The following is a 23,565-nucleotide window of genomic DNA, read 5'->3' as shown; positions in this document are numbered from 1 at the left end:
GTAAAATGAGCACTACACACCAACATGGTTGGAAAGTCCACATTTTTATTTTTTATAGAACAGCTCATCTTTTAGTAGAGGCGCTGGGGCTTTCCCATGGTGCTCTTGACATACAGGGCACGCACGTTTTGCCAGTTCTTCTTCAGCAGCGACACTAAGAAGTTGACGGCAAGGTGGATGTTGTACACCAGCTCGTCCTCGGTCATCTTCACGTGTCCGACGGCCACAGCCAGGCAGAGGACCTGAGGCGCACCAACGCAGGATGAAGTGCTGCGAGAGGCTGCCACGTAAGACGTTTGTGGCTCATCTTACCTTCTTCATCTGGAACTTGATGGTGGATTTGACCTCGTCCACTTTGGTGTTTAGATTCTCATTGTGGGTGAGCAGCGAGGGGAACTTGCCGGCCTTGTTGAGCCCGGGGCCCAGGATACGAGGGATCTGCTTGATCAGAGACTCTGAGGCCAGGAATGCGTCATACTTCTTGGCTGGAAGAGGTGCAAATGGTCAAGATTCCAGGGAGACAAAACATTTAGCGGTGCAAGCTGTGAATGAGTCCTCACCAAGTTTTTTAACCAGTTTCTTGTTCTTGTTGAGCTTTTTGAGTGCCTCCACATCCATGTGCGGAAGGTTGGCGGCTTTGGCCTCATCGCAATGCTGCTGGTCTCCCAAAAGGCAGACTGAGAACTTTGGCCTGGGAAGAGTCTTCAGCCTAGACATTAAGAGTCACAAGTCAGAATTGGAGAACTGCAACAGCACTGCATCAGGGTTTACTCCATCTTATAACTCTTTTATGCTCCCAATATGTACTTAAAAGGTAAACACTCCACTTTACTTCCTCAAAAATGAAGGGTGCTGGCAACCTTATGTTACTTGCTATCCATCACCTCTGGAAATAATTTAAGATTTGCTTTATAGGTCAACACTGCCACTACTCAGAGCACACACACAAGGTTCAATCCAATTCACAACTTTAACATTTTCAATGTTAAAAGTCTTACCATACCGCCATACCCAGGAGTCTTCATTCATAATATAGCGAACATTGGTCGGCTAGAAGGTCGTGAGCAAAAAAAACCTCCAAGCTCAGCCCATCAAAGCCTCCCCTCATGTTTTAAGACCCAGGGTAGGGGTCCGCCTGCCGAGACTGGATCAACTCAGGCAGACTACCCAAACTACTTCTCCATGCAAGTGCCTGGCCTGTCAGAACTTAAAAAAAAAAGTCTATACACTACCACCTTACTTCTTTAGCCAACATTCCGACAAGAGCCAGACACAAACATGGACAAGGTTGGGTGAGACAGTAAATGGTCCAACCTGACAGTGCCGGAGAAACGCTTGTCCTTCTGGGGATCATAATTTTTCAGGCTGATCTGCAGCTCCACAGTCTCCACAAACCTAACAAAGCAACACACACACATTAGCCATGTAGAAGAGTCAGCGGCAAAGACAAATGCTGCTCTGAAAACTTACTTCCTCTTTTTAGTTTTTGAGCCCGTCAGGACTTCTCTCACGGCCTCATACAAGGTGTCTCTGGAAACCTTACTATGACACAAATTCGCAGAGTTAACCATAAATTATGGGAGATACTCAGATTCGTTGCACCTTCTACTTGTTACTTTTTTTGCAGCCTTTGCTTTCTACCGCCTTTATTACCAATTTGTCTTACTGTTTATTGTGCATGTTAAATTGCTCCATGTACAGCACTTTGTATGCAGCGATGGCTGCTTGAAAGGGCTCTATAAATACAGTTGACTTGACTTCTGCCATCTGATGAAAGTGCATTTAATTAAGCTGCCTTTCACTTAACATTGCTAGTGTACAGATGAACAAAGTATAATAGGCTCAGAAATGAAGTGAATATGGATAACGTCCCACTGCACTTATGACACACATGGCACACAAGAGAGCCAAAGCACCCAGACTAAAAATGTGAGGTGAACACGCAACTTTCTTTAACGAAATTTCTGCATTGAGTTATGAGTTTAAAATCATCATCATTCACACTTGCATGTAGTGTAGGATTACAAGAATGACGACCCGAGATTGATTAGATGTGTCTCTTTTATTCCGTGGGAGACAATACTCTCCATTTGATTAAGATGCTACTTAATAAATCTATCCTTGATAGTATTAATAGCAGCTAAATGGACACAAACACAAATTGGCTGTCTTCCTACATGTTAAAATTTCATTTTGAAAAAAACACCATATACGGGATCAGAATTGACCCTTTTATTGATTACAGAATCATATAGAGTATTTATCGTTGTTGCATTTTTCCAATTGTGTTTTCACCGTTGACTTGAAATGGAAAAACGTAGCTCGTCAAGAGCTTCGAACCAGTCCCACAGAAACACACAAACTGCACTTATATAGTCAAAAAAGTGATGGCTAACAAATGTTCCATGATTTAGACGCCAAATAGTAATCTTAAATGTGTCGGATGATAATGGATGCACGAGGATTAGATCTTGAAACGTAAGTTCGTGCAGCGCAACGATTAAGTGCTAGGTGTCCCCAGGACGGTCACAAGGTGCTATGATGACACGAAATGATCAAACGTTTCACATTCGATTCATTTAGGTTGAATAATGATATACGGCTAAATACTAGTACAAACCTTATTTCAATTTGTCATGAATTTACTGAAAGAGACGGTACCTCATTTTAGCGGCTTGTCCCTCTGGCCTCGCTACGCTAGAAAGGAAGAGCTGGGGGAAATTGCGTCAAATAAAAGCTGCCGGACTTTACGTCATCATCAAACGCCTGAAACGGGGATTCATCCAAGGAGTTCGGTTATGATTAGGTATTTATAATATTAGTCTTTAAAACTTTTCTATTCTCCTATTCTATCGTTTTTTCCCACCAAATAAATAGAATGCATTAGAATAATTTCAGATTTATATATTAAATAGTGATACAATATATTTGTTTTGATGGGTTTTCTTTTTTGTGCCAAAAGAAAAGCAACACAAATAGAATAAAATAAAACTGAATACGATGAATAAAAAATCTTTAGTTGTCAAAACAAGAAATTCTGCAACGATATTCAGTCAACTGTACTGTATTGGTGATAAGTGACGTGTGTACTTTTGCAAGTGCAGCAAAGGATACAGCACACAACCATCAACAACAAAAAAGTGAAGTATACGCTATCTGCAGTATATGCAATAACAACAGTTTTGTATATAGCAATATAAACATAAATAACTGTATTGTATTATGCATCTGGGATTCTTTTCAACACTGCTTGAAGTGACTTTTTTAGGAATGTCTCATTTAGCATCAGGCAACCAGACAGGGATTGTTTGTGTGAAGCAGGTACCTGGAAAATAAAACATGAATATTGGTTTTAAAAAATTACTTGTTAAAAGAAACTGTCAAATATTCAAACAATAATGTTTTGTATACTTACAAGGTTGCCATATTTTGTGAGAACAGTCAACATTATTTTTGCAAAATTGACAGATTTTGTGAATAGCAGGGCCTGGCTAACTAACTGTTCAATCAACTGCGTGAACAGTTCTTCATTCATGTCAGGCTGCAAAAAAAGTAACAAAACCGACATGTTACATATAACATGACACATTTTGACTGTGAGATGCCACTTGCCACGCAAAAACATCTGCCAACCTCAGAATCCAGCAAGCTGTGAATAATAGAAAGCAGAGTCTCATTCCATGATATTTTCAGTGTCATCCTGGAAGGAAAAGAGGGGTCAGACAATACTAAAAAATAAAGTGTTGAAATGTTTTGTCTTACTGAAGCACAAGCAGCCTGTTGTGAGAATCCAGGCAGCCTTCTATCAGTTTGTTCAGGAGCTCAGCTTGTGCACTCCCTAAAAGAACGAATGGCTCCAATTATTAGACACTTCCCGATTCACAACAGCATCTTTTCTATTTTTTAAGTCTCACCTAAGTTCTCTTGCTCTAAAAGCGGGCCAATCAGACCGTGGCACATTGACCTGGTGTAACGGCTGCAGAATGACATCACAGCACTCACCAGGCATCTGGATGCCGGCTCGAAGAGGGCCAGCACCTGCAGACAGCGACTTCTGTGAAGCCATGCACTTCATTGCACAGTGACCCTAAGAAGTGAGTTGTGACACATACCCTCGGCAGCAGTAGATTCTTGATGAGCGTCGATGCAGTGCTGAAGCTGAGGTCGGGCGACAGAGCCAATATGCTGTTGCAAAGCTGCGGCAGAGCGTGCTCTGCTAAGTCGGACAAACTCAATTCGCCACACAGTACTTGCACCTTGTATACAAAAGAACAACATGTGGCATTTGCGGAGTCAAAAAGGCTCCAAAAAGGTACTGTGGCTGGTGATTTCCTGTGTCACTGCCCTGTGTGAAAGATACCAACACGGAATGGGGGCTGAGAGCTGGGGGCATATTTCCCATTGAGCATCTTTCAACAAGGTTGGCCACATCAGACAGGTAACCCATAGATCCAGCATTTAGAGGGAACAAATGTTTGAGCACAAATGGTGGCGTAACACATGTGGACAGATAATCTAATGATGCCCACGACATATAAAGCTATCTTTTGCCAGTTTGATGTTCAGAACAAAAGGTACGGGTTTAAAGTGAACCCTCAAAATAACCCATTTTGGAAGTAGTATCAGTTGCTTTACAGATGGGGCACGGCAGCGGTGCAAAGGGTAATAGTGGAAAGCTGGGACCAGGGCTTGAAGTTTAACACCTGAGACTCACTTCTCTTGCCCTGTTGTGTTGAACACAATTTTTGCTGTTCTACAAGGATAGGACTGCGGAAAGCCGTCGCAGCTGTGTGAAAAACACACATAGGGTGTTCACACGGCACACATTTGCATCGGTGCTGCACCGACATATTTTGTTGCGATATATCTTACACCGGAGCAAATTTTGTGGAGCGTTCACACGTAAAAAGCTGCTGACTAAAGCGAAGCGTGTTTACCCCGGTGCAGCCCCACTTGCGTTCACACGGCAGTTTCTGCAGCCGTGCGATACGATAGTTCTGTATTAATATGTAAATAAAACAAAGAGCTGTCGTGTTGGTTCTTTTTAAAACATACACCTTATTAATTTGTTAAACTCAAGCAACTACAGGCACGTGCTTCTCCTTCTCGGTCTCCATGCTCTCTGCTCGAGAGGCGTTCAATGACCGCCCCCAAAAAAGTAAATCAACAATGACTTCAATGACAGTCAGAAAAGCAAACATAATGCGCCAAACAGAAAATCACGAGAGGAAATCACAAAATAAGTCTATGGGGGGCGGGGGTGAACACACAACAGAGGAGCAAACTACACAAACAACTCCGAGACAGTCCAGTCTCCTACAAAAGGAAAGATGACGGAAGTACAACAGAGCACGAAAGCAACACATTCTACCCGTATGTAATCAACTCTTCTCATGCGTAGCGAGTCTACTCCTGTAGCGTTCACACGTACCATTTTATATCGGTGCTGCCCCGCAAACTAGCATTTACTCCGGAGTAAATTTTTAAACCACCTCCGGAGCAGGGTTAAATTTGCTCTGGTTTAAGCTGTTTTCAGGGGCTACACCAGTGTAACTTTCCACGTGTGAACGCTCTACGGGGGCAGCCCCGGTGCTGCACCGGAGCAAAAGTTGCCGTGTGAACACACCTATACAGACATGGCAATGTTTCGCTTTGCTGGGTTGAAAGGCACAGGCAGATAAATGCCAGAGCTACTCTTTGATCTCACATGTGGCAGCTTTCCGTGTAAAATGGTTTCTAGTACAGTACATACTTGAGTGGCATTACAGTTATTCAGCACTTCAAACATGTCAAGAGAGCGGTGGTCCCACTGTAAAAGGATAAAACACAGTCACAAAAAACTTACAGTGTAGACGATGAAAACCAATGGGCTTCATACCTCGGTCTGACTTTGGAGTAATTCCTTGATTTCAAGAATAGACGCCTGAGTGAGCACATAAAAAGACAACACATCTGCTCAGTAGGAACTGGAGTTATGAAAATTTGTGGTTAGCAAAGTACCAAAGAGGGTGTCCAATCATCATGCTTCATCATTTACTGAAAGAACTTTGGTCAAACTGATGGATTTAAATGCATCCATCTTTACCTTCATGTGTTCAGGCAGAGGATCCCGGGTGTTGCCCTGTTCTGCTGCATCCGTTTCTGATTCTACTGCCATCTAGGAACAAAAGTCACAAGTCGGATTGAAAGAATGAATTGAATAATTCAATCATTTTTTTCCAGATGGACTATTATCATCGCTGACTCATGCGCAACTAGCAATAAGGTGGTACAAAAGCAATGAGGCAGGAGGAAAGAGTGCATTGGAGACAGAGAATGTCCAAGGTTTAGAATCATTTCCTGCTGAAAATAATTTAAAAAAAGAAGATTCAAGTCCCAGTGTGATTACACTTTGATTATTTTCCATAATTGCAGAGCCCTAGTGTCTAATCTTCAAATTTCTCCATAATTGGAAAACGTGCATTGGAGTCAAGTTATTGTTACCACAGTATTTTTTTCAGGCAGATGATTGTGGGAGTTTTCCGACCCTGGGATCTCACGTGAAGCATCCATGTCCACTTCCTCTGCAATCTGTGAAAAGTGTTACAACGTTGGTGGCTGCCATTGCAGCAAGAAGTGTTCACTCCTTTTTCTTTAACCAGTTGCAGAAAGACCATTAAAAAGATGACAGCTGAATGAACAAATTTGTCTCTTGTTTTTCTTTACCGTCATATTTTCGAGCAGAGGCTCGTGATCATGTGCTCGCCCAGCGGTGTGTTCATCCGTCCTCATTCGTTTCTTCTGCAGCTGAATTTCTTCATCCTCATTACTTAGAGCATCAAAATGGCCCTTCCTTTTCTTGTGAGTTCCCGCCTCAGACAAAACAGGTGCAGTCTGAGGTTCCTCTGCTGGAAGGCCAGAGCACTGAGCCCACCCACCGGTCTCACCACCCACTCGCCGTGACAGTGCCGTTAGTCGCCGAGCGCACGCTGGGCTGTAAAGGGGTTCCTCCATGGGACAGCCCAAGGTTCTTTCCAGTTGCTTCTTCCATGCGGTGACCCACGGGTCGGGATGGGGCCCCCGACCAAGACACCGGAGTAGACGGAGGACAGCAGCTTTGTGGAACCGCGAGTGGACCAGGTAGATGAACGTCAGCAAGTTTTGCTGGAACAGTGGTGGAAAGAGCCACACCAGAGGTTGACTGCATGTGAGGGGGAAAATGGCCGTGAGAAATTTGCAAAAACAACTGACACAATATTGCAATGGATAAATTTGAATTTCAGATATGCCACGAAAAAAACTACAAACACACACATGCAAACTAAATCAAAACGCACAAAACATAAACGCTGCAAGTAAAAAAATGCTGCAAACGGCCAAACTCTGCAAATACTGGAATATCCATCCATTCATACTCTGAACCGCTTTATCCTCACAAGGGTCGCGGGTGTGATGGAGCCTACCCCAGCTGTCTTCGGGCAGTAGCCCGCAGTAGCTACTGCCCGAAGACAGCTGGGGTAGGCTGAATCGGTTGCCAGCTCAGCGCAGGGCACACAGAGATGAACAACCATCCGTGCTCACACTCACACCAAGGGACAATTTAGAGCATAGGTGTCAAACTCAGGTCCTGGAGGGCCGCTGCCCTGCATGTTTTCCAAGTCTCCCTGTTGCAACACACCTGATTCAAATGAACAGGTTCAATGTCAGGCTTCTGCAGAGCTTGCTGATGATCTGATCATGATGATCTCTTTTGCTTACAACTTATTGTGAATCATTCCTGCGTTTGCCCCTGTCGGCCACCGTAGTATTTATACTGAAGACGTGTATGGTATTGTGCCGTTTGTGTTTACAGTACAGTCTCGTATAGTAAAGTGAGGTTACACGGTTGTGACACTACGGACTTCATTATTTCGATTATGATTTTATCTATGGGAAATTTCGTTTTAAAAATGGAGGTTGTGTAGCTCCAACAAACGCCAGTTGTGCGCATTCTTTTCGCATACTTGCGCAACTCTCCCACAACAACCATCCGCCAAACAAAGTATTATTTTCTTCATCGTCTCTTCGCCTTTGAGAGCAGCATAACAAAGCGAATGTAACTGTTGACTCGCTGCCACCAGCGGGGACTTACACGGTAAAGGGTGCCCCATCCATCCCCGGGCAGCTGATTTCATCTCGACAAAGTGTTTCGATGAAGTCGGAGAGTGAGCTCTCGGGGCCGGCCCGCTGCTGCCGCCTGAAGACTTCCAGCGCTCTGTGGGCGCCGGAAAACCCGGAGAACAGCGACCAAGCCAAAAGCTTCCACTGACCGTCAAAGCGACTCAGCAACTGGCCAGCGTTCATATCCAGGTGAGCTCGACCACAGAGGTACTGCCCAAATGCCCTTTGGCATTCGTTGGTAGTAGGCGAGGTTAATTTAAGGAACAGAATCTGCCGCCATCTACACTGCGCATGTGTACATCGTCTGCCACCGTGTGGACACTTAGTTAATAGGCCGTGGCGCTGCACTTCTGTCGTATTTGTTGAAATAAAAACACCACAATTACAACTCGTGCGGTCCAGTCATCAAATATGTTTATATGTACATATTGGTACAGAACGAAATAAAATAATCCAATTGCACCCGAGATGTCATTTTGTTAAAACTCGGGACATGGGTTGTGCTTTCGAATCCTGATGTGATGGTGACTTTTTTAAATTAAACTAAAAATGTTGCTGTTGAAAATAGAATACTAATTGATTTAAGTTGGCACACATGCACGCGCACACATTCCGATGAACTAAAACTCTGATGACTCACTAATAAAAGGAGTGGTGTTATGGGGAGGTCAATAGACAGTGATACAGAGAATAAGAAGACTGCTAAAAAGGAATGGTGTTGAAAAGATGATCTCCTTTGAGATAAGGGTAGTTTTAAAACAAACAATGTATGCAGTCCCGTCTCCTCTTTTACCAGCTTGAAAATAAAAGCAGCCCAAATAATGCATGCTCATCAGTGGCTTGGTAGTAAAATGTGATAGAATAACTTCTCTGCGGTTTGTCCAATTTGACCCTCAGGAATAAAACACAAGGAGGAGACAGGAGACTCAATTCTGGTACCAGGAGGGAACGAGGAGAAGCGTTCGGTTTCAGTTCTCGGCACGTCACCCTAACTATCTCCCCCTTCACCTCCTCATTTATTGGGAAATCTACTACATAGGTGTGTCCAACCTAAAGGGCGGGGGCTGTTGAACACACACTGAACTTATTCGACTATGTGTGTGTATGTGAGTGTAAATTACGTACATGTGTGCAATTGTTACAAAAACATCACGTTGCAGCTGGTGTTGATGGCTCCATTCAACTGTCCAACCTTGCTCACTGTTTAGTCTTAACACGTATCTCTTCCCAACCACGTCCTCGGAAAGGTGGTTGCGTCCCTAAACTTCCACACAGTGCACCAAGCATTCTTGATTATAAATGTGAGTATATAATGGATAAATGTGAGTACATAATGAAGAACATATCTTTTTTAAAAGCAGAAGCGTTCTTCATTGCAGGCATAGTCAATTAATGATTGCAGGCATAAGCGTTCTTCTTTGCAAGCATAATTAATTTATCATGTCAGGCATAAGCTTTCTTCTTTGCGAGCATAATTAATCACTCAATCACTTAATATCAATATAACATTAATAATAACATTAATGATAAGCAAATATATGATAACTAAAAATAATCAACCTATCAGGACATCATGAGTTCACCCAGGGAGAATACAAACTGTCTCAGAATTACACCATGGACGTTGAGATAGAAAGACAAATAGGGATTTTGACCTTTATATCTGAGTTTTAAAAAATACAAAAACATTTAAATTTCATCCAAAACATCATCAATGACTATCACTACCATCTTATTTTAGTGGTATTAAACATTCTTTGTCAAGAGCTTTGATTTAACACATTCATCTATCCATTTACTTCCAAGTATCCAGGGTTGTGTCACAGGTACATTTTTCAACATGGATAATGTTTAACTTTGTGTAGCGTTTAAGTGGCTTACACTAATTACTTATATCGAGGACTTTGCCTTTGAACACTACCTACTATGCTACTACTTTATTATATTGATAGTCATGCTGGTACCCAAGAGTTGTGAATTGTTTAAGGTGATACGGCGAATATAATGCCCGAGAGCCATTGCAGAAAGGGAAATGAAGAAAATGAAGCATCCAATTCAAATGATCAGTAAAGGAGTGCAGAACATTTTCAGTGAGGCAAACTTTGAAATAAGGTTTATTTTCAATGTACGAGTACAACTTGTTTTAAAAGACAAAAAAAAAAAAAAAATCTAATTTTCAGTTATGCCAAAACAAGGTTAGAGTATCATCAGGGTACACCAAGGCAGGAATATTCAGGATTGGACATCAACCAAAGAGGGGCACAGTACACTTTTTATCTTTAGACAATTTAAAAGGGTCCATCCACGTAACATTTAAAAACATTTATCTGGTAAACTCAGTTATGAGCACTTAAATCTAATGAGAGAGGCATAGAGAAAAATGTGCAAGGTGTCAATGTCTGCAATAAGAAAGGGGGAAAAAACCAGCTGGAAGAAGTAGCCTTTGAATTTGTCGTTAGATTTATCCTATCCAGACAGTTTATCTGAGCAGTGTGCACCATTTATTTCAAGCTGTCCACTGCAGGAGAGTCAATTCAGGTTAGTTTCTCTCTGGTTGAGGGAAAGCAGGTCAGTCACATGACCTACTAAGTAACAACTGAGACTCGCCTATCCCCCCCCCCTCCCCACCAACCCCCCAAAAAACATCCAAGTGGGACAGTCAGTCGTATCATAACATAGCCACATCGTCGTGTGGTGACAATTCATTCTAGGACCATTTTCCACATGGAGAAAATTGCGTGGGAAGGGAAAGGAGGCTCAGAAGCCATACCCCGCTATGAAAAAAGGAAAGTCAAAATTGTCACCATCATCATTATCATCATCATCCTCCCCGTCAGCACGAAGAAGAGTCATGGCTATGAAGAAATTGAGCAGACCATCGTAGTCTTCATCATCATCCTCTTCATCATCGTCCTCTTCATCATCGTCGTCGTCATCATCGTCATCATCTGTATTACACTAATGGGGCAAAAAGAGAAGCGCAAGGGCACGTTCAGGTGGTGGCAACAGCGCACGGCATGTTCAGCAAAGCATACGTACCAGGAATGATCTGTGGTGTGTAGACCTGTCATGCCGGTAGAGGCACTCCGTCTCAAAGGGGCAGTATTGGTAGCGGACATAGTAAGAGCAGCTTTGCTTACTATACATTGAAAAGCAAAGAAAATGTACATTTCAGTTCCTCACCAACCCATTCGGAATCAGGCGGGGTGTGCGCATGAAATTCTGGCTCATTTTCTGTTTTTCAGATTCCAAGTTTTAAAACGAGAAACTGGCGATGGCTCGCTCCGTTCGATGGGAGACAGCAACACTGCCTCTTGGCGGACGGAGGAGGGATGATCTTTTAACATCCGAATATCTGAGACCTGTGTGTGTGTGTGTGTGTAGATCTTAAAATGATTTGACGTTTGTGTGAAAAATGAATGGGTGTGTCTATGGATCCACAAATGCACATTTGCCACGTCACACACAGAATTGAATATTTACAAATAAGTCATGAGACGGACAAAAAAAAAAAGGAGGGGGGGGTTGCCGATGTATTTGTGAATCTGACAAACATGACAATTTTGGATGCACCCGTGTTACTAATTTTGACACAAATCTCTCCCCATACATGATGAACCACAATCTAGTGTTCCTCTCTAGAATTTAGAAAACGTTGTCACTGTTGCACTCAAGCCATACGTACACGCATTTGATTGTAGGACATTAGTATTGATTGTGCAAAGTATGGTAATTTATTTTTTAAAAGTAATACAATTGTCCCTCTCCCCCTAAAGTCAGCTGTGGCAATGATAGAAGAACATAGCGTTTGAGCCTTGCGTCCTCGATTCAAAGTCGTGTATCAATCTTTATACATCATTGATGTACTATTCATTCATGCACATGGTAATGTGTGTCACAATGAAGTGCATCTATCACACAACAAAATATGTCCGACATATCATGCTTGTCAACGACGCTAACGTTTGTGCAGTAATGCTTACATGATGTCATCATTTAGTTAGCGGTTTGATTTACTTACAGTTCTGGCCTCTCCAGCAGGTTTGATTGTAGATATTGTGCCAGTTTTAAAGGGATTCTCACCTGCCTGCAAATCAACTTTTTTGTTTTGTTTGCTGATAAGATGAATAAATGGGGTGAGTACTAAGGCTCTCTTCAGGTCTTGGTCATTATTTTGACATTTTAGTGAATGTTTGTTGGGGCAAAAACCGTCCGAGTGTCCGCCATCCTCAGGTGAATTTGGCTTTCTGTTTTCTGGATTTTGACTTGCGGGGACTCCTCACGTCACTTCCAGAATCTTGACCTAATTGCTCTGCCACTGTGGGCTCAGCCTCATACGCGACTCCATCGCGAGTTGGAATAGTAGCATTTGTGAATATTTTTATATCAATTTTCAGGTTTGTGATCAATCAGCATTGTATTTGGCACATTTTATGTTTAAACTGATAAACATTGTTTTTCGCAAAAAAACTGCTGGCCAAAGTTTATCAGGCAGTCCTTGAGAAATGACCGCTCATAGCGCCCCTTTCCCAGATACGCTTGTTGGGCGTCCTGATAGCTGCTTGAGAAAGTGGGCATGTGTTCAGTCTGCAGGGGCCGTACAGGGGTGGACTGAGGACCCAATCATTTTCTTGAATTGGGCTGAGCTGGTGCTTAGAGAACAAGAATGCTCAGAGATGGCTGAATGGAGGAAATCACCCTTTGGGGGCATGGGGTGCTTCGGGTGAGGAACTAGCATTTTAACATGGCTAAATGTTGATTTTACATGACAGATCCTTTTTAACTCATTTGATTTGCAAAAACACCATCATTGAGTGCCAAAACGTATAAACACGCTTTTGGTGGTTTTTTAATTAAAAAATAAATAACTAAAACATTTCTTGGAAATGAGAAATTTACAAATGTTCAACTGGTGTTTACTAAGGAAAGGTAAAATGTAGAAATGTACTTTTTTTTCCCCTGAAGAAAGAAGAGGGTTAAAGCTTTCTTTTGGTAGGGTCCATGCTTATATTGCTCGAGAACTAAATTTTCTGTTGGCCTTCAAAAATTTGTCAAAATGGTCAAAAATGGCTGGCACAATGCTCTCCCAATTTGAAAAACCTGACTTGTAAGAAAATAGTTCAATTTAAAATTGCACACGACAGAAACCTATTTTCATGCCGAGAAACAATTTTGGGCTATTTGTAGGTGAGATTTTAGCGAATGGGAAGAAGTAGCATTTTTGCCTCTCGACCACGCGTAGGAATAAGGAACATTCACAGGCAAGGTTTGGGATTCATCCATTTGGATTTGTGAGAATGTGCTGAAATTTATGCACTGCTCCAACCATTTGTCATGCACGCACGCACACACACAAAGCCTTGTGGAAGAACAGTGAAATTATAGATACAACGCCTATCCACCTACCCCGCATGAGCCTTTGTGTGAGTTACGTGCGAGACTTTCATATTAAGCCAAAGCTGAGGTTTGTTTTCTATGACAAGTCCGGACAATGTGAGAAAGTCAGAAGAGAAAACAGTTCAATGCCTCTTTCTCATCGATGATGATCGCTACTTTCCAAACACTGTCGCTTCAGACGTGAGGCAATGAGCCATCGCACGTCGCGCTGTGTCATAAAACTGCAATCAATCTTCAAAGTTTATGTGAACATCTCTCTCTACTTACGTCAACCGCAGCAAATATCAGAACGCTTGGCCCCAATATTAAAAATTTTATCAGCATATCATCTTCCCCGCTCGCTAATCTTACTGACAAAAACGCTTACTGTCCATAAAATATAGCAGCGATCCCGCTTACAATTTCAGAGGTTGGCTAATTGGACTGTCGCGTCTCCTAACCAAAACCTGATGTTCGTGTGAGACTTGGCACCCGGCGAATCTTCGCAAAGTTCACGCCCTACGCCACAAAAGTCTCACAGAACTTCCACCTTGTGATGAAGGTTATTTAATAGTCACTGTTCGAGGTCTTCATTAAAGAGATGCTAAAATGAAAGCACACACATACTGTCGCTCAGGCGAGCGCAACCAGTCGATCACGGTTGACCGGCAGTCCGCGGAGCGTTACCAAGTCAACCGCAAGGGTGTCGGGAAAAAAATTGGTGCGTGTTATCAATGTTGTAAATTGCTGTGTTAGTGTACAATGCACCGTAAACGGCTTCATTTTCTCACAGACCCCCACCAAAAAAAAAAAAAAAAGTCACTTTTGACCTACGGTGGCGCATGACCTGCATAACAGGAAGTTGTTAGCGGTCAGGTTACGATCAGACCTATTGCAATATATCTTTTTATTATCATTATTAGTCTCCTACAAAATAATCTGCAATTCACCGATGGCACTGGCAAAGAAGGGGAATCTGGAGCGCCAGGAGAAGCATTCTAAAACGGTCCACGCAAGCTACGGTGTGCCGTTTCTGCACTGAAGACGCAACAAAAGTGCGTCCCTGCCTTCGCTTCAGGTCTCCCACTAAGGTAGGCAGTGATTTCCTGTTCACAAATTCAGTCTCGTCTTGTATCTACTTTATTTTTCGTGCAAGTTAGGGTCCATTATGGCTGTTGCTCATCATGGCATCCGTGCACGCATGTGTCTGCACGTGCGGTAACTGGTTGATTGCGGGAGGTTGGCTGCTTGAAGAGTAGCGCTTCGGTCAAAAAAAGCCGTCTTCTTTTTTGACTTCAACAAAATGTTTTTTCCCCCCGGATATTTCATTCACAAACTTACACGAACGCTATCACGTTGTGATTGGTTGGTTGGTTGAAGGCGCAGAGGCATAACTCGGGCCCCCCAGAGCAAAGTCTGTTCACATTAATCGCGGCAAGGCTAAAAATAGTTTCGCTTTCAGATTCACACAAAACACGATGGCAGAATGGAATGACCGAAATTGTGTTTCCTGTAATGTCTTATTTCGTGGATCCCATCAATGACGCCATTGACCGATCGGCAAATTATGACATGAGAGCAGGTAACAGATTTTGCATCAAATGGCCAATATTGGCCAATCCGATCAATATTGGCGTGCATATTACAGGTGCCCGCATATTTGATGAATACGGATTTGTACTAAGGCACACTCTAAATTTCAGTCGTACGAATGCATTTCAAAGCTCTTCGACGCCCTTCAATAAATGAGGCCCCCACGTTGTTTAAAACTGATTGCTAGGCTGTCAGCATCAAATGGTAAAGACTGCAAATTTTTGCCGAATAAAAATCCCTTTGAAAAGTATTCCGGTGGTTGTTGCCAGCATATACAAAGCAGTTCCTGTTAGCAGGTAGCATGCAAGGCAGAGGACTGGCATCATATTAGACAATTCTTCACAGGGACAGCGTAATTAACATATTAACAGCATTCTGAATTCAAAATGAAACCTGAGTTCTGGCTTTTTTTTTTTTTAAATCTAGGACTCATTTTACCCCTAAATCTTGACCCACACAAATTTAACAGTTGAGCTTCAGATCAGGTTCTTAAATGTAACCGTGGTGAGCACTGAAGAGCTTACCTGAACTTTTTTTTGAAGTCTGCTATTAGTTTTTCCTTCGCTTGACCTTCCACCCAGTATTTGTTCGGCACATAGAAGGCTGATCTCACCCTGCATTGTGGGCAGGTCCTGAAGCAGAGAGAGCGCTTGTGAAGTCACAAAAGGCTTGAAAGCATTCGCGTGTGTAAACGAAAACCTACTTGACAACATCAGACCCGAGGTCTCTAGTTTTCCTCCAGGTCATGATGCACTGCAGGCAGAAGGCATGACTGCAGTTGGGCAAGATTCCAAACACCTGGTTACTGCGGTCCATCTTCTCATACACCTTGTCCATGCATATGCCACAGATGACATCTCGACTCTGGAGGAAAGCCTCCAACGTACCGTCAGCGCACGAGGCTGCAGCGCCACCGGTGGCTTCCGTGCCGCCGGCAAGGCTTTCCTGTCCAAAAACCAGAACATGAGCCTGATCTTGTCGGGTTCAATTGAACACAAAAATGGAGATTAAAACACAAACCTCTTTTTCACATACACTTGTAGAACACTGTTCAGAGCTCTTGGGCGACACTCGGGAGTGAGCATCTGCAAACGAGATGTACGCTGAAATTTCATCATCGCTTAGGTTGCCTCAAAAGTCAAACCAAATCGCAACTCTGTATCGGCATATTACACTCGACCTCTGTGATTCAGTTGTTAAAAAAAGTAGTGGAGCTGCCTCAACGGTTGGTGATACCAATACGGTAGCCTGGAGGGTCGGCCGATAGCGATTACATTTTTTTTTGTCACTCTAAAAGTTGTGGCCACATAATATGTGGCTGTATTTCGAAAGATACTGATATCTAAAAACACCACGTTCAATGGACAACAACATCTCTGGTCCTCAAAAGAAACAGAAAAGGCACGTAAGTCATAAGTACGGACCATGAGGCGCAGTTTTAGTCGGCGTAATATCACTTGCCTACCAAGTAACACCAAAGTCTGCTCAAACATTAGTGGGACACCCTGTTGCAGCTCGGTCTACTTTGGGCGACTGTCAAACCTTCCAGTCCACTCACAAAGTCCTGCATGTCCCCCTCACAAACACTACATACCAGGGGTGCCCAAACTTTTTGGACCAAAGATCTACTTTTCGATCAACTAACCTCACGGGATCTACCCTTACAGACACACACACACACACACACACACACACACACACACACACACACACACACACGCACGCACACGCCATGATGAGAAACAGCCTGAAACTGAGGCATGGCGATGCACTTTTGCACCCTGTTAACTATCATAGCTCACACGTACCGTTTTAAAGTGCTTCCCTGGGCCCTCCTAGCAGTGGCGGTTCTGGGGGGGGGGGGGGGGGGCAACGGGGGCCAGTGCCCCTGTAGCACCGATTCTGGCCCCCCCTGTGGCCCCCCCTCCGAGCGCAGATTACGCAGCCGTGCCGAGTCGCCGACGCGAAAGGTGGAACCAAAGTGCGTGATTTAACATTCTAGTCGGACCCTTTAGTGCGCTGCGCCATTTAAAAATGAGCGGGAAAATGAGAAACAGTCCGCAGAGAAGGAAATTACCACGACACGAGTGCTATTTGCGTGTGTGCGTGTGCGCGCGCGTGTGTGAGTGTGTGTGCGTGTGTGTGCGCGCGTGTGTGTAACTTTTTTAGTCTCCCTTTTTATTTAACAGGATCAATATATAAGACATTGCCTTCTAGCTTCAGTGTATTTGCAATTTTTGTCCCCGGCAGGCTGGTACCATATCATCCCCTGGCTTGAATATTCTCAACAGACGTATTGTTACGCTTGCAGACATTTTAGCCCTCCTAATACTGTTTTTTTCTCATCACTGTAATGTTATGACTACAATTTCAAAGTCTGAAGAAATAAAAAGTCAAATAAGATTTCGAATCTGTCTTTTTAGCCCTGGGTTGAATGTGCCCCCCCATCAAAACCCCTGGCCCCAGCCCGGCCCCCTCAGTGAAATTGATCCAGAACCGCCCCTGCCTCCTAGGTTCCTATTCTTTGCCCTCGGTGAATTGTACACGAAGCAAACTCTGAATGAGAATAATGACGATAAAAGATAGAGCGCAACAGCTCTGATCACAAGCTGCAATTGCAGACTGCTGAGCGCAAACAACTTCCGGTGACGTAATCACGCGCCACCATAAATTCAAGATTTACCTGCTTTATTTTATTTTTAAAATATTTATTTTGTGAAAAGGAGCCTGATAGGATGATTAGGGTGCAGCGTACATTAACACAAAAAAATATATATTACTAACATGTACAAAGACACACAAATGGTTGTTTGTTTTTTTTCTCCTCGACACTCTTCGGATCTACTTGGGACCTGTTTTAGATCGACCGGTAGATCAGGATCGACGTAATGGGCACCCCTGCTACATACAATGTTGGGGTGGCTCCCATCAGGACGCAGGCTGACGTGTCCGCATTCGAGAACGCCCCTCCCTCTCCTAATTGCGAGTAACTGAATGCACATAGCACTTTAGCATCTAGCACAGAGCATTTTATTGGACAGCTGTAAATAATTTAACTGCAGCACTTTTGCATGTTCAACTGGTGTCTGCGTGGGTTTTCTCTGGGTATTCTGGTTGCCACCCACATTCCAAAAACAAGCATGATAGGTTGATTGAACGCTCCAAATTGTCCCTAGGTGTGACTGTGACCATGAATGGTTGTTCGTCTATGTGTACCTTGCGATTGCCTGGCAGACAGATTGGGGGTACCCCGCTGACTGCCCGATGACAACTGGGTTAGGGTCCACGACTCCCCACCCCTTTTTGAGGGTAAGCGTGGGGTGAAATCACTTATTTTACTTACTGACAATCTGTCAGTAACATCTTCTTTTTGTTTTCATTTTCAATAGCTCAAGTGTTTGAAATTTTTCAAAATGTATCGATTTTGTGTAATTGAAAGCATTTTTGTGACAGATTTGTGGCAGTATGGACTCGAGGATGAATTCATAACGATAACTTGGGAAATGGAACACTCCCTGTATCGTAGCGTTGCAAATGGTTCAGTACACCTAACGTTCTACAGCACGCAGCCAATCGTGAGTTACGGCACCCACCTTGTAATCGTCTCTCAGCATTTCTGTTCCCAGTGTCTGTGACATTTGTTGAGTTGACCGCGGACCCCAAAGTGCCACGTCGCCGCCTTGGCGACACATCAGCCTGCGCACGAGCAAACGTCTCGGAACGCCTTCGGTCAGCTGGACGTTGGGCTGCGGTGGAGGTGGAGGAGGAAGAGGAGGAGGATGTGGAGGAGAAGATCGTTGGTACAGACAGTCTTCGACCTGCAACATCTGCACCAGCTTCAGATTGGGGGACATGGATGTACCTTGGAGGGAAGTACAATTCTAGTAAGTAATTGAAATAAAATGGACATTTTTAGGACATGACTGGAACCAACAAAAAGCAGCATTCACTACCTGCAGTGTTCACCATACCAGCATGCACCTTTCTGGTAGTAGCGACATATTTGAGCTGGCGGTGGAGTGGGCAATTCGTGTCGATAATAGCATCTCGAGCCATATCTGCATGAGCCATTCAAGAAATGCCTTCAAGAAAGCAGAGGTGGGTGGGTCATTCGTAAAGCAGTTTCCAGACCTGATAACTATTTGAACCAAGGAGTCCAGTCACAACACCAGACATCAATCAAAGGAGACGGGAGCGGGGCGGGGGGGGGGATAAATAAATAAAATTGCTGAAAGCTCTTGCTGCTAAGATTATACCAAAAGGGCACAATACCATGAGTGAACCAAATATTTCCTCAGGCCAGATTTAATACATTTAACCTGAAATGGATTATTGTGATTTTCTACCCAAGCTGTCCACCGTCAGTTTTATCGAAATAAAGTGTGGCATATTAATACATATTTATGTTTCCTAATCATTGTGAGAAACCATTAACATGATCAGTGTCTTCTTAAATATCATTAATAAAGGCAATTGGAGCAAATTTGTTATTTCAGAAGCAGGGACAGCACTACAGCAGGGCTTGGTGATGCTACCACCCGGTAAGAGATTTCTGTTTATCGCAGTGAAGCACCTCAATGAAGCTTAAGCGCGGACGGCGTTGCTCTCTGGTGACGCTCTTCTTCATTCCTACGCAGCTTCTTTACAGTGATGTTAATGTACCACAGTAACATGACATTGTCCATGCGCAGGGCTTGGTCTCTGTTAATTATGCCTACTGCTGACTTTGTGGCGCGTTTATTACAATGGTGACAAGTTCAGTGCACTTGTAATGTCCATATTTTTTTTTTTTTTTTTTAAACCATGGGTCAGATTGCTCAAACAGGTTGAAAACGTGTTTGAGCAAACCTGTTTGAGCAAACAAAAATAGTTGCTAGATAGTCACAACGAGTTTGACATGCCAATAGAAGACGCAACAATTTCCAGCACTTGGTCGCACTGTTCACTCGCCAATCATCTTACATATTGATATAGGGCTTCACCCTTTCAGGGACAGCGGTTACTATAGTCAACATCTTATCCTGTTATCAGGCTACAGGGTGCATGAAAGAGGTAATGATTTGACACAAAGCAATATTTTTTTTTTTTTTTTAATCCAATATGAGTAATCCATCCACCCACCCATCATCTGAACCGCGTTATCCTCACAAGGGTCACGGGCATACTGGAGCCCAATCCCGGCTAACTTCGGGCAGTGGGCAAGGTACACCCTTAACAGGTTGCCAGCCAATCGGAGGGATGAACGGATTAGAAAATGGATTGATTCTCCGGCTTCCCCTCTGTAAATTTCTCCGAGTATTCTCATCGTAGAAACGATACAAGTCAGAGGTTTATCTTATTCACTGCTGTGGAGGTGTGATGATAGAGCCGAGAATGCAGTTAGCAGCCAAATAGCAACATATTCAGTTGGCAGGAGTAGCCAGCCGAAGCTCCTTGTTAAACTTGCTATCGCTAGCTGCCTCTTCCTGCCGAATACCCGGCTACAAGTGACATGGGCAGCCCACAGAAGCTTTTTGAGATGTCTATGCTTTGCAATTATTGGACAAACTTAAAAAATATTAATTCCATTTGTGGTGTTTTGATGGGGCTCAAATTAACTGCGATGCTTGTATAATTTGAGGGCGTACCCATTTTTTTGGGTAGTTAATAATTACAGGTTTGTTGTCAGTTTATCTTTTCCCAACACAGTAGTACTTGTTATTTGCATTTGCCCACTTTGTTATTCATTAATTTTCAATGACTCTTACATTTAATTTTACATCCTACGTTTGTTATGTACGGTGACTATGTTGTGATGAATATACGTCATACATACACACATAGGTTAGACTCTTGAACTTTATTCAAAACCCAACTCCTCTCTTTTTTTACTCATTTGACCTTTTATTTCCCCTTGCTTATTATAACCTGAACAATAACTTTTTATTGTTGGGCTGTCCTAATCATTTTTGCCAATTATTTTTGTTTTTCTTTCACAAGCTCAATCAAAATCTTTCCACTCGTTTTCAATCCTTCAATAAACAGGTAAAACAAAATGGCTCATTTACAGCTCCTGATTGGCTGCAAGAAATTGTAAATATAGTAAACTAATTCCATTAAAAAAAAAGGTATAAAAGCAGAATTTGAACCCGTGAAGTGATTGAATAAAGTATCACCTTCGGGGAGACCTTTCTAACCAGTTCTTACGGGGCAGAATTTGTACTTTTAGTTCTTGTGTGATTCACGGCAAAATAACACCAGGTTGCGAGTTGCCGGTTACAGCAAAATAACCGCTGCCAAATGCCAGATCAGATCCTAATGCAAGTACTGTAGGGTTGATACCTGGGGTGTACTAGTGTTCCCAAGCCCTGGTCTGGTTCCAGGATAATGAAAATTCATTTATTTACTTTTTTTTTTTTTTTTTTAAATAAGGTGAAATTTTAGTCATTGGTGTAGAGCAGGCGTGTCAAACTCATTTCACATTGTGGGCCACATACGGCCTCGGTAGATGTCAAGTGGGCCGGACCGTTAAAATTATACCATACTCTGCTATAAATAACCAAAACACTATGTCTTTCCTTTGTTTTGGTCTAAAGAAGCACCAGACCATTAGGAAAATGTTGAAATTTAATGAACATATCCTTTACAAAGCATTTCATGAAGCACCTTAGATTTCCTTAGACAAATGTGCAATTTACTTTTATCATTCACATATATGCATTGCAACGGATCCCACTGATTGTACAAAGGCACAAAACTTTAACAAGTAATTGGTATTGAAAAATAGAGTAACGGACTTTAAGATAAAACAAGATTTATAAAGAAAGTAATTTTTAAACCATTTACACATGTGCATATAAAATCTAAATTTAATTAATCCCTGCCTACACCTTACAAACTAAGGAGAGTGCGATTAAATGTGTAACGAATAAAGTATTCACATGTCCTTGATAGCGTCTGCTGTGTTAGGTCTGTCTCAGTGACAGACTGAGGCTGTTGTTGTCTTCTTCTCTGACCAAAACAGTGTTGTCTTCTACTCTGATCAGTCCGTTTCCTAGCGGATGCCCCATGAATTGCACCTTATTAAAAATATTGATTCCATGTCTTATGCATTTTTTCACCATTGAATTATTCTGCGGGCCTGATCGAACCTCCTTGGTGGGGCGGTTCCGGCCCGGGGGCCATATGTTTGACACCAGCGATGTAGCGTTAACAACATTAACGTTTTTTTCTATCTCAATTTCCGAACACTTCTTGGCGCTATTCTGAGACAGTTTTCATTCTCCCTGGGTGAACTCATTGCCTGACCACTAAGAAATTATTTGATAAGATTATTTTTAAATCCAAACCACTGACGTGCATGCATCAGTTGGATAGCTTTTATTTCGAAGGTGGTCAACGCCGCTGGCAGAGTATGAACTGTGTCGGCTGGCTTGACTTAAATTTTGCCAGCGGAGGCTGGCCTCTGGCCTGACCGCAGTTTTGTATCGGCAGTCCCTCTTCCCACCACTGGTCCACTAAACACGGTAGTTAAAATAGAAATGACTAGAAAAGCTTTTGGAAAACAAAGCCAGAACAAATGAGCATGAGCTTTTCTTCCTGTTCAAGACGAGCCGAAATCACACTTGCATAAAACACGGTCAAATAATCACATCTAAGGTCAGTGAATCCACGTCGACACCAACGCTTTTAACGGAATGTGCCAACAAATAAAGGTTGCTCCGTTATGCACGTTGAAAGTCCAGGTTTCACACGTACGAGGCTTGGGCTTTGGAATCTTGGAAATAAGAGTTTCAGCGCGACACCAAAGCAACGAGCGCAATCATATGGAGTGAGCGACAACGAAAAATAGGAAAACAAACTGGCTCGCCAGCTTTGTGTGGTATGGACTTCTGTCTGCAAGCGCCGCGTGCACACAAAACAATTCCTCCACGACTGTTTACTAGCCAACGGAATTATTGAGATTCAAAAGTTAGTGCTCCTGGCCAACAGTCGGCTTTGGTTGGGTCCCCAAAACTTAAGCGCGTGGATATTTACAAGACTACAGTCACTACACGTGAACAGATTCGCGACAACGGTTTACACTCACGAGAAAACATCAACGTCCATCTCAGCTTTTTAACTTCCGCCTTGCGCCCGCCTCGAAACATTTCCTTCTACGGATAGTTGCCAAGGGTTGCCGTTTGTCGACGAGTAAAAGTTACCTGTTGCAATTCTCAATTTTTCGCTAGATTTGCACTTACCTGCAGATATTGCCATTACGGGCCAAACGCGAACGTTCCATGTCCGCGGCCAGCCGACGTGCTTGTGCTTGTGCTTGTGCGTGTGCTGCCGTCCCCGCTGCTGAAGTTGCTGCTGTGCAAGCCGCCCCGCTTCCACCTCCGACTATGTTAAGAGTGCAACTGGTGTTTATTCGCCAATTAAGGAAGTGACGAGCCAATAGAAACGTGACGTCGACCCTTGATCGTCACTGTTCTC

At 43.1% G+C, this 23,565-nt stretch overlaps 3 protein-coding genes and 2 long non-coding RNA genes across 10 annotated transcripts; 2 read left to right on the top strand and 3 right to left on the bottom strand.

Annotated features, from left to right (window-relative positions):
- Nucleotides 1-25: 25 nt before the first annotated feature.
- Nucleotides 26-2,809, bottom strand: rpl10a (ribosomal protein L10a). Its single transcript, XM_086126537.1, has 6 exons — nt 2,662-2,809; nt 1,471-1,542; nt 1,315-1,395; nt 561-709; nt 313-485; nt 26-242 (listed from the first exon to the last, which is right to left on the bottom strand). Exons 1-6 carry the CDS (start codon nt 2,664-2,666, stop codon nt 72-74), a joined length of 651 nt encoding a protein of 216 aa, XP_085982663.1. The 5' UTR covers nt 2,667-2,809; the 3' UTR covers nt 26-71.
- Nucleotides 2,762-6,683, top strand: LOC147211376 (uncharacterized). Its single transcript, XR_015102608.1, has 3 exons — nt 2,762-2,806; nt 3,937-4,094; nt 6,501-6,683. It is a non-coding gene; the product is annotated as an uncharacterized LOC147211376 (long non-coding RNA).
- Nucleotides 3,049-8,408, bottom strand: fance (FA complementation group E). Of its 3 annotated transcripts, none has more exons than XM_086126470.1 (12): nt 8,111-8,408; nt 6,706-7,180; nt 6,484-6,570; nt 6,086-6,157; nt 5,879-5,923; nt 5,753-5,809; nt 4,113-4,256; nt 3,915-4,038; nt 3,763-3,838; nt 3,634-3,700; nt 3,416-3,541; nt 3,049-3,325 (listed from the first exon to the last, which is right to left on the bottom strand). In XM_086126470.1, the coding sequence occupies exons 1-12, from the start codon at nt 8,320-8,322 to the stop codon at nt 3,221-3,223; spliced, it is 1,590 nt and encodes a 529-aa protein (XP_085982596.1). In that variant the 5' UTR covers nt 8,323-8,408; the 3' UTR covers nt 3,049-3,220. The 3 variants fall into 3 exon arrangements, with proteins under 3 accessions (XP_085982596.1, XP_085982604.1, XP_085982613.1); XM_086126478.1 differs by having other exon boundaries at nt 3,634-3,649; XM_086126487.1 differs by having other exon boundaries at nt 4,113-4,196.
- Nucleotides 8,190-12,291, top strand: LOC147211374 (uncharacterized). The gene is made up of 3 exons (XR_015102607.1): nt 8,190-8,328; nt 9,037-9,178; nt 11,385-12,291. It is a non-coding gene; the product is annotated as an uncharacterized LOC147211374 (long non-coding RNA).
- mkrn4 (makorin, ring finger protein, 4) lies at nt 10,224-23,477 on the bottom strand. Of its 4 annotated transcripts, XM_086126507.1 has the most exons (9): nt 23,331-23,477; nt 19,062-19,190; nt 18,702-18,970; nt 16,129-16,193; nt 15,812-16,053; nt 15,633-15,740; nt 11,179-11,278; nt 11,016-11,097; nt 10,224-10,913 (listed from the first exon to the last, which is right to left on the bottom strand). In XM_086126507.1, the coding sequence occupies exons 1-9, from the start codon at nt 23,369-23,371 to the stop codon at nt 10,897-10,899; spliced, it is 1,053 nt and encodes a 350-aa protein (XP_085982633.1). In that variant the 5' UTR covers nt 23,372-23,477; the 3' UTR covers nt 10,224-10,896. The 4 variants fall into 4 exon arrangements, with proteins under 4 accessions (XP_085982633.1, XP_085982624.1, XP_085982643.1 ...); XM_086126498.1 differs by having other exon boundaries at nt 10,224-11,097; XM_086126517.1 differs by lacking the exon at nt 19,062-19,190 and having other exon boundaries at nt 10,224-11,097.
- Between the last annotated feature and the right edge of the window lie 88 nt (nt 23,478-23,565).

Source organism: Hippocampus guttulatus, chromosome 1, assembly GCF_054856545.1.
Source record: "Hippocampus guttulatus isolate MCC_2025c chromosome 1, RoL_Hgut_1.0, whole genome shotgun sequence".
NCBI lineage: Eukaryota > Metazoa > Chordata > Actinopteri > Syngnathiformes > Syngnathidae > Hippocampus > Hippocampus guttulatus.
The sequence above is the reverse complement of the archived record's forward strand: the minus strand, read 5'-3'. Positions and strand labels throughout refer to the sequence as shown.

Coding starts and splice junctions, on each gene's coding strand:
- mkrn4 (XM_086126498.1), bottom strand. CDS start 23,371: ATGGAACGTTCGCGTTTGGCCCGTAATGGCAATATCTGCAG. Junction 16,054..16,128: donor CAAGTGTATGTGAAAAAGAG/GTTTGTGTTTTA, acceptor GTTTTTGGACAG/GAAAGCCTTGCCGGCGGCAC. Junction 15,741..15,811: donor CTCGGGTCTGATGTTGTCAA/GTAGGTTTTCGT, acceptor TCTCTGCTTCAG/GACCTGCCCACAATGCAGGG.
- rpl10a (XM_086126537.1), bottom strand. Junction 710..1,314: donor CGTTTCTCCGGCACTGTCAG/GTTGGACCATTT, acceptor CTTAATGTCTAG/GCTGAAGACTCTTCCCAGGC. Junction 243..312: donor TCAAGTTCCAGATGAAGAAG/GTAAGATGAGCC, acceptor GGTGCGCCTCAG/GTCCTCTGCCTGGCTGTGGC.
- fance (XM_086126470.1), bottom strand. CDS start 8,322: ATGAACGCTGGCCAGTTGCTGAGTCGCTTTGACGGTCAGTGGAAGCTT. Junction 3,701..3,762: donor AACAGGCTGCTTGTGCTTCA/GTAAGACAAAAC, acceptor TTTTCCTTCCAG/GATGACACTGAAAATATCAT. Junction 3,326..3,415: donor TCACAAAATATGGCAACCTT/GTAAGTATACAA, acceptor TTTATTTTCCAG/GTACCTGCTTCACACAAACA.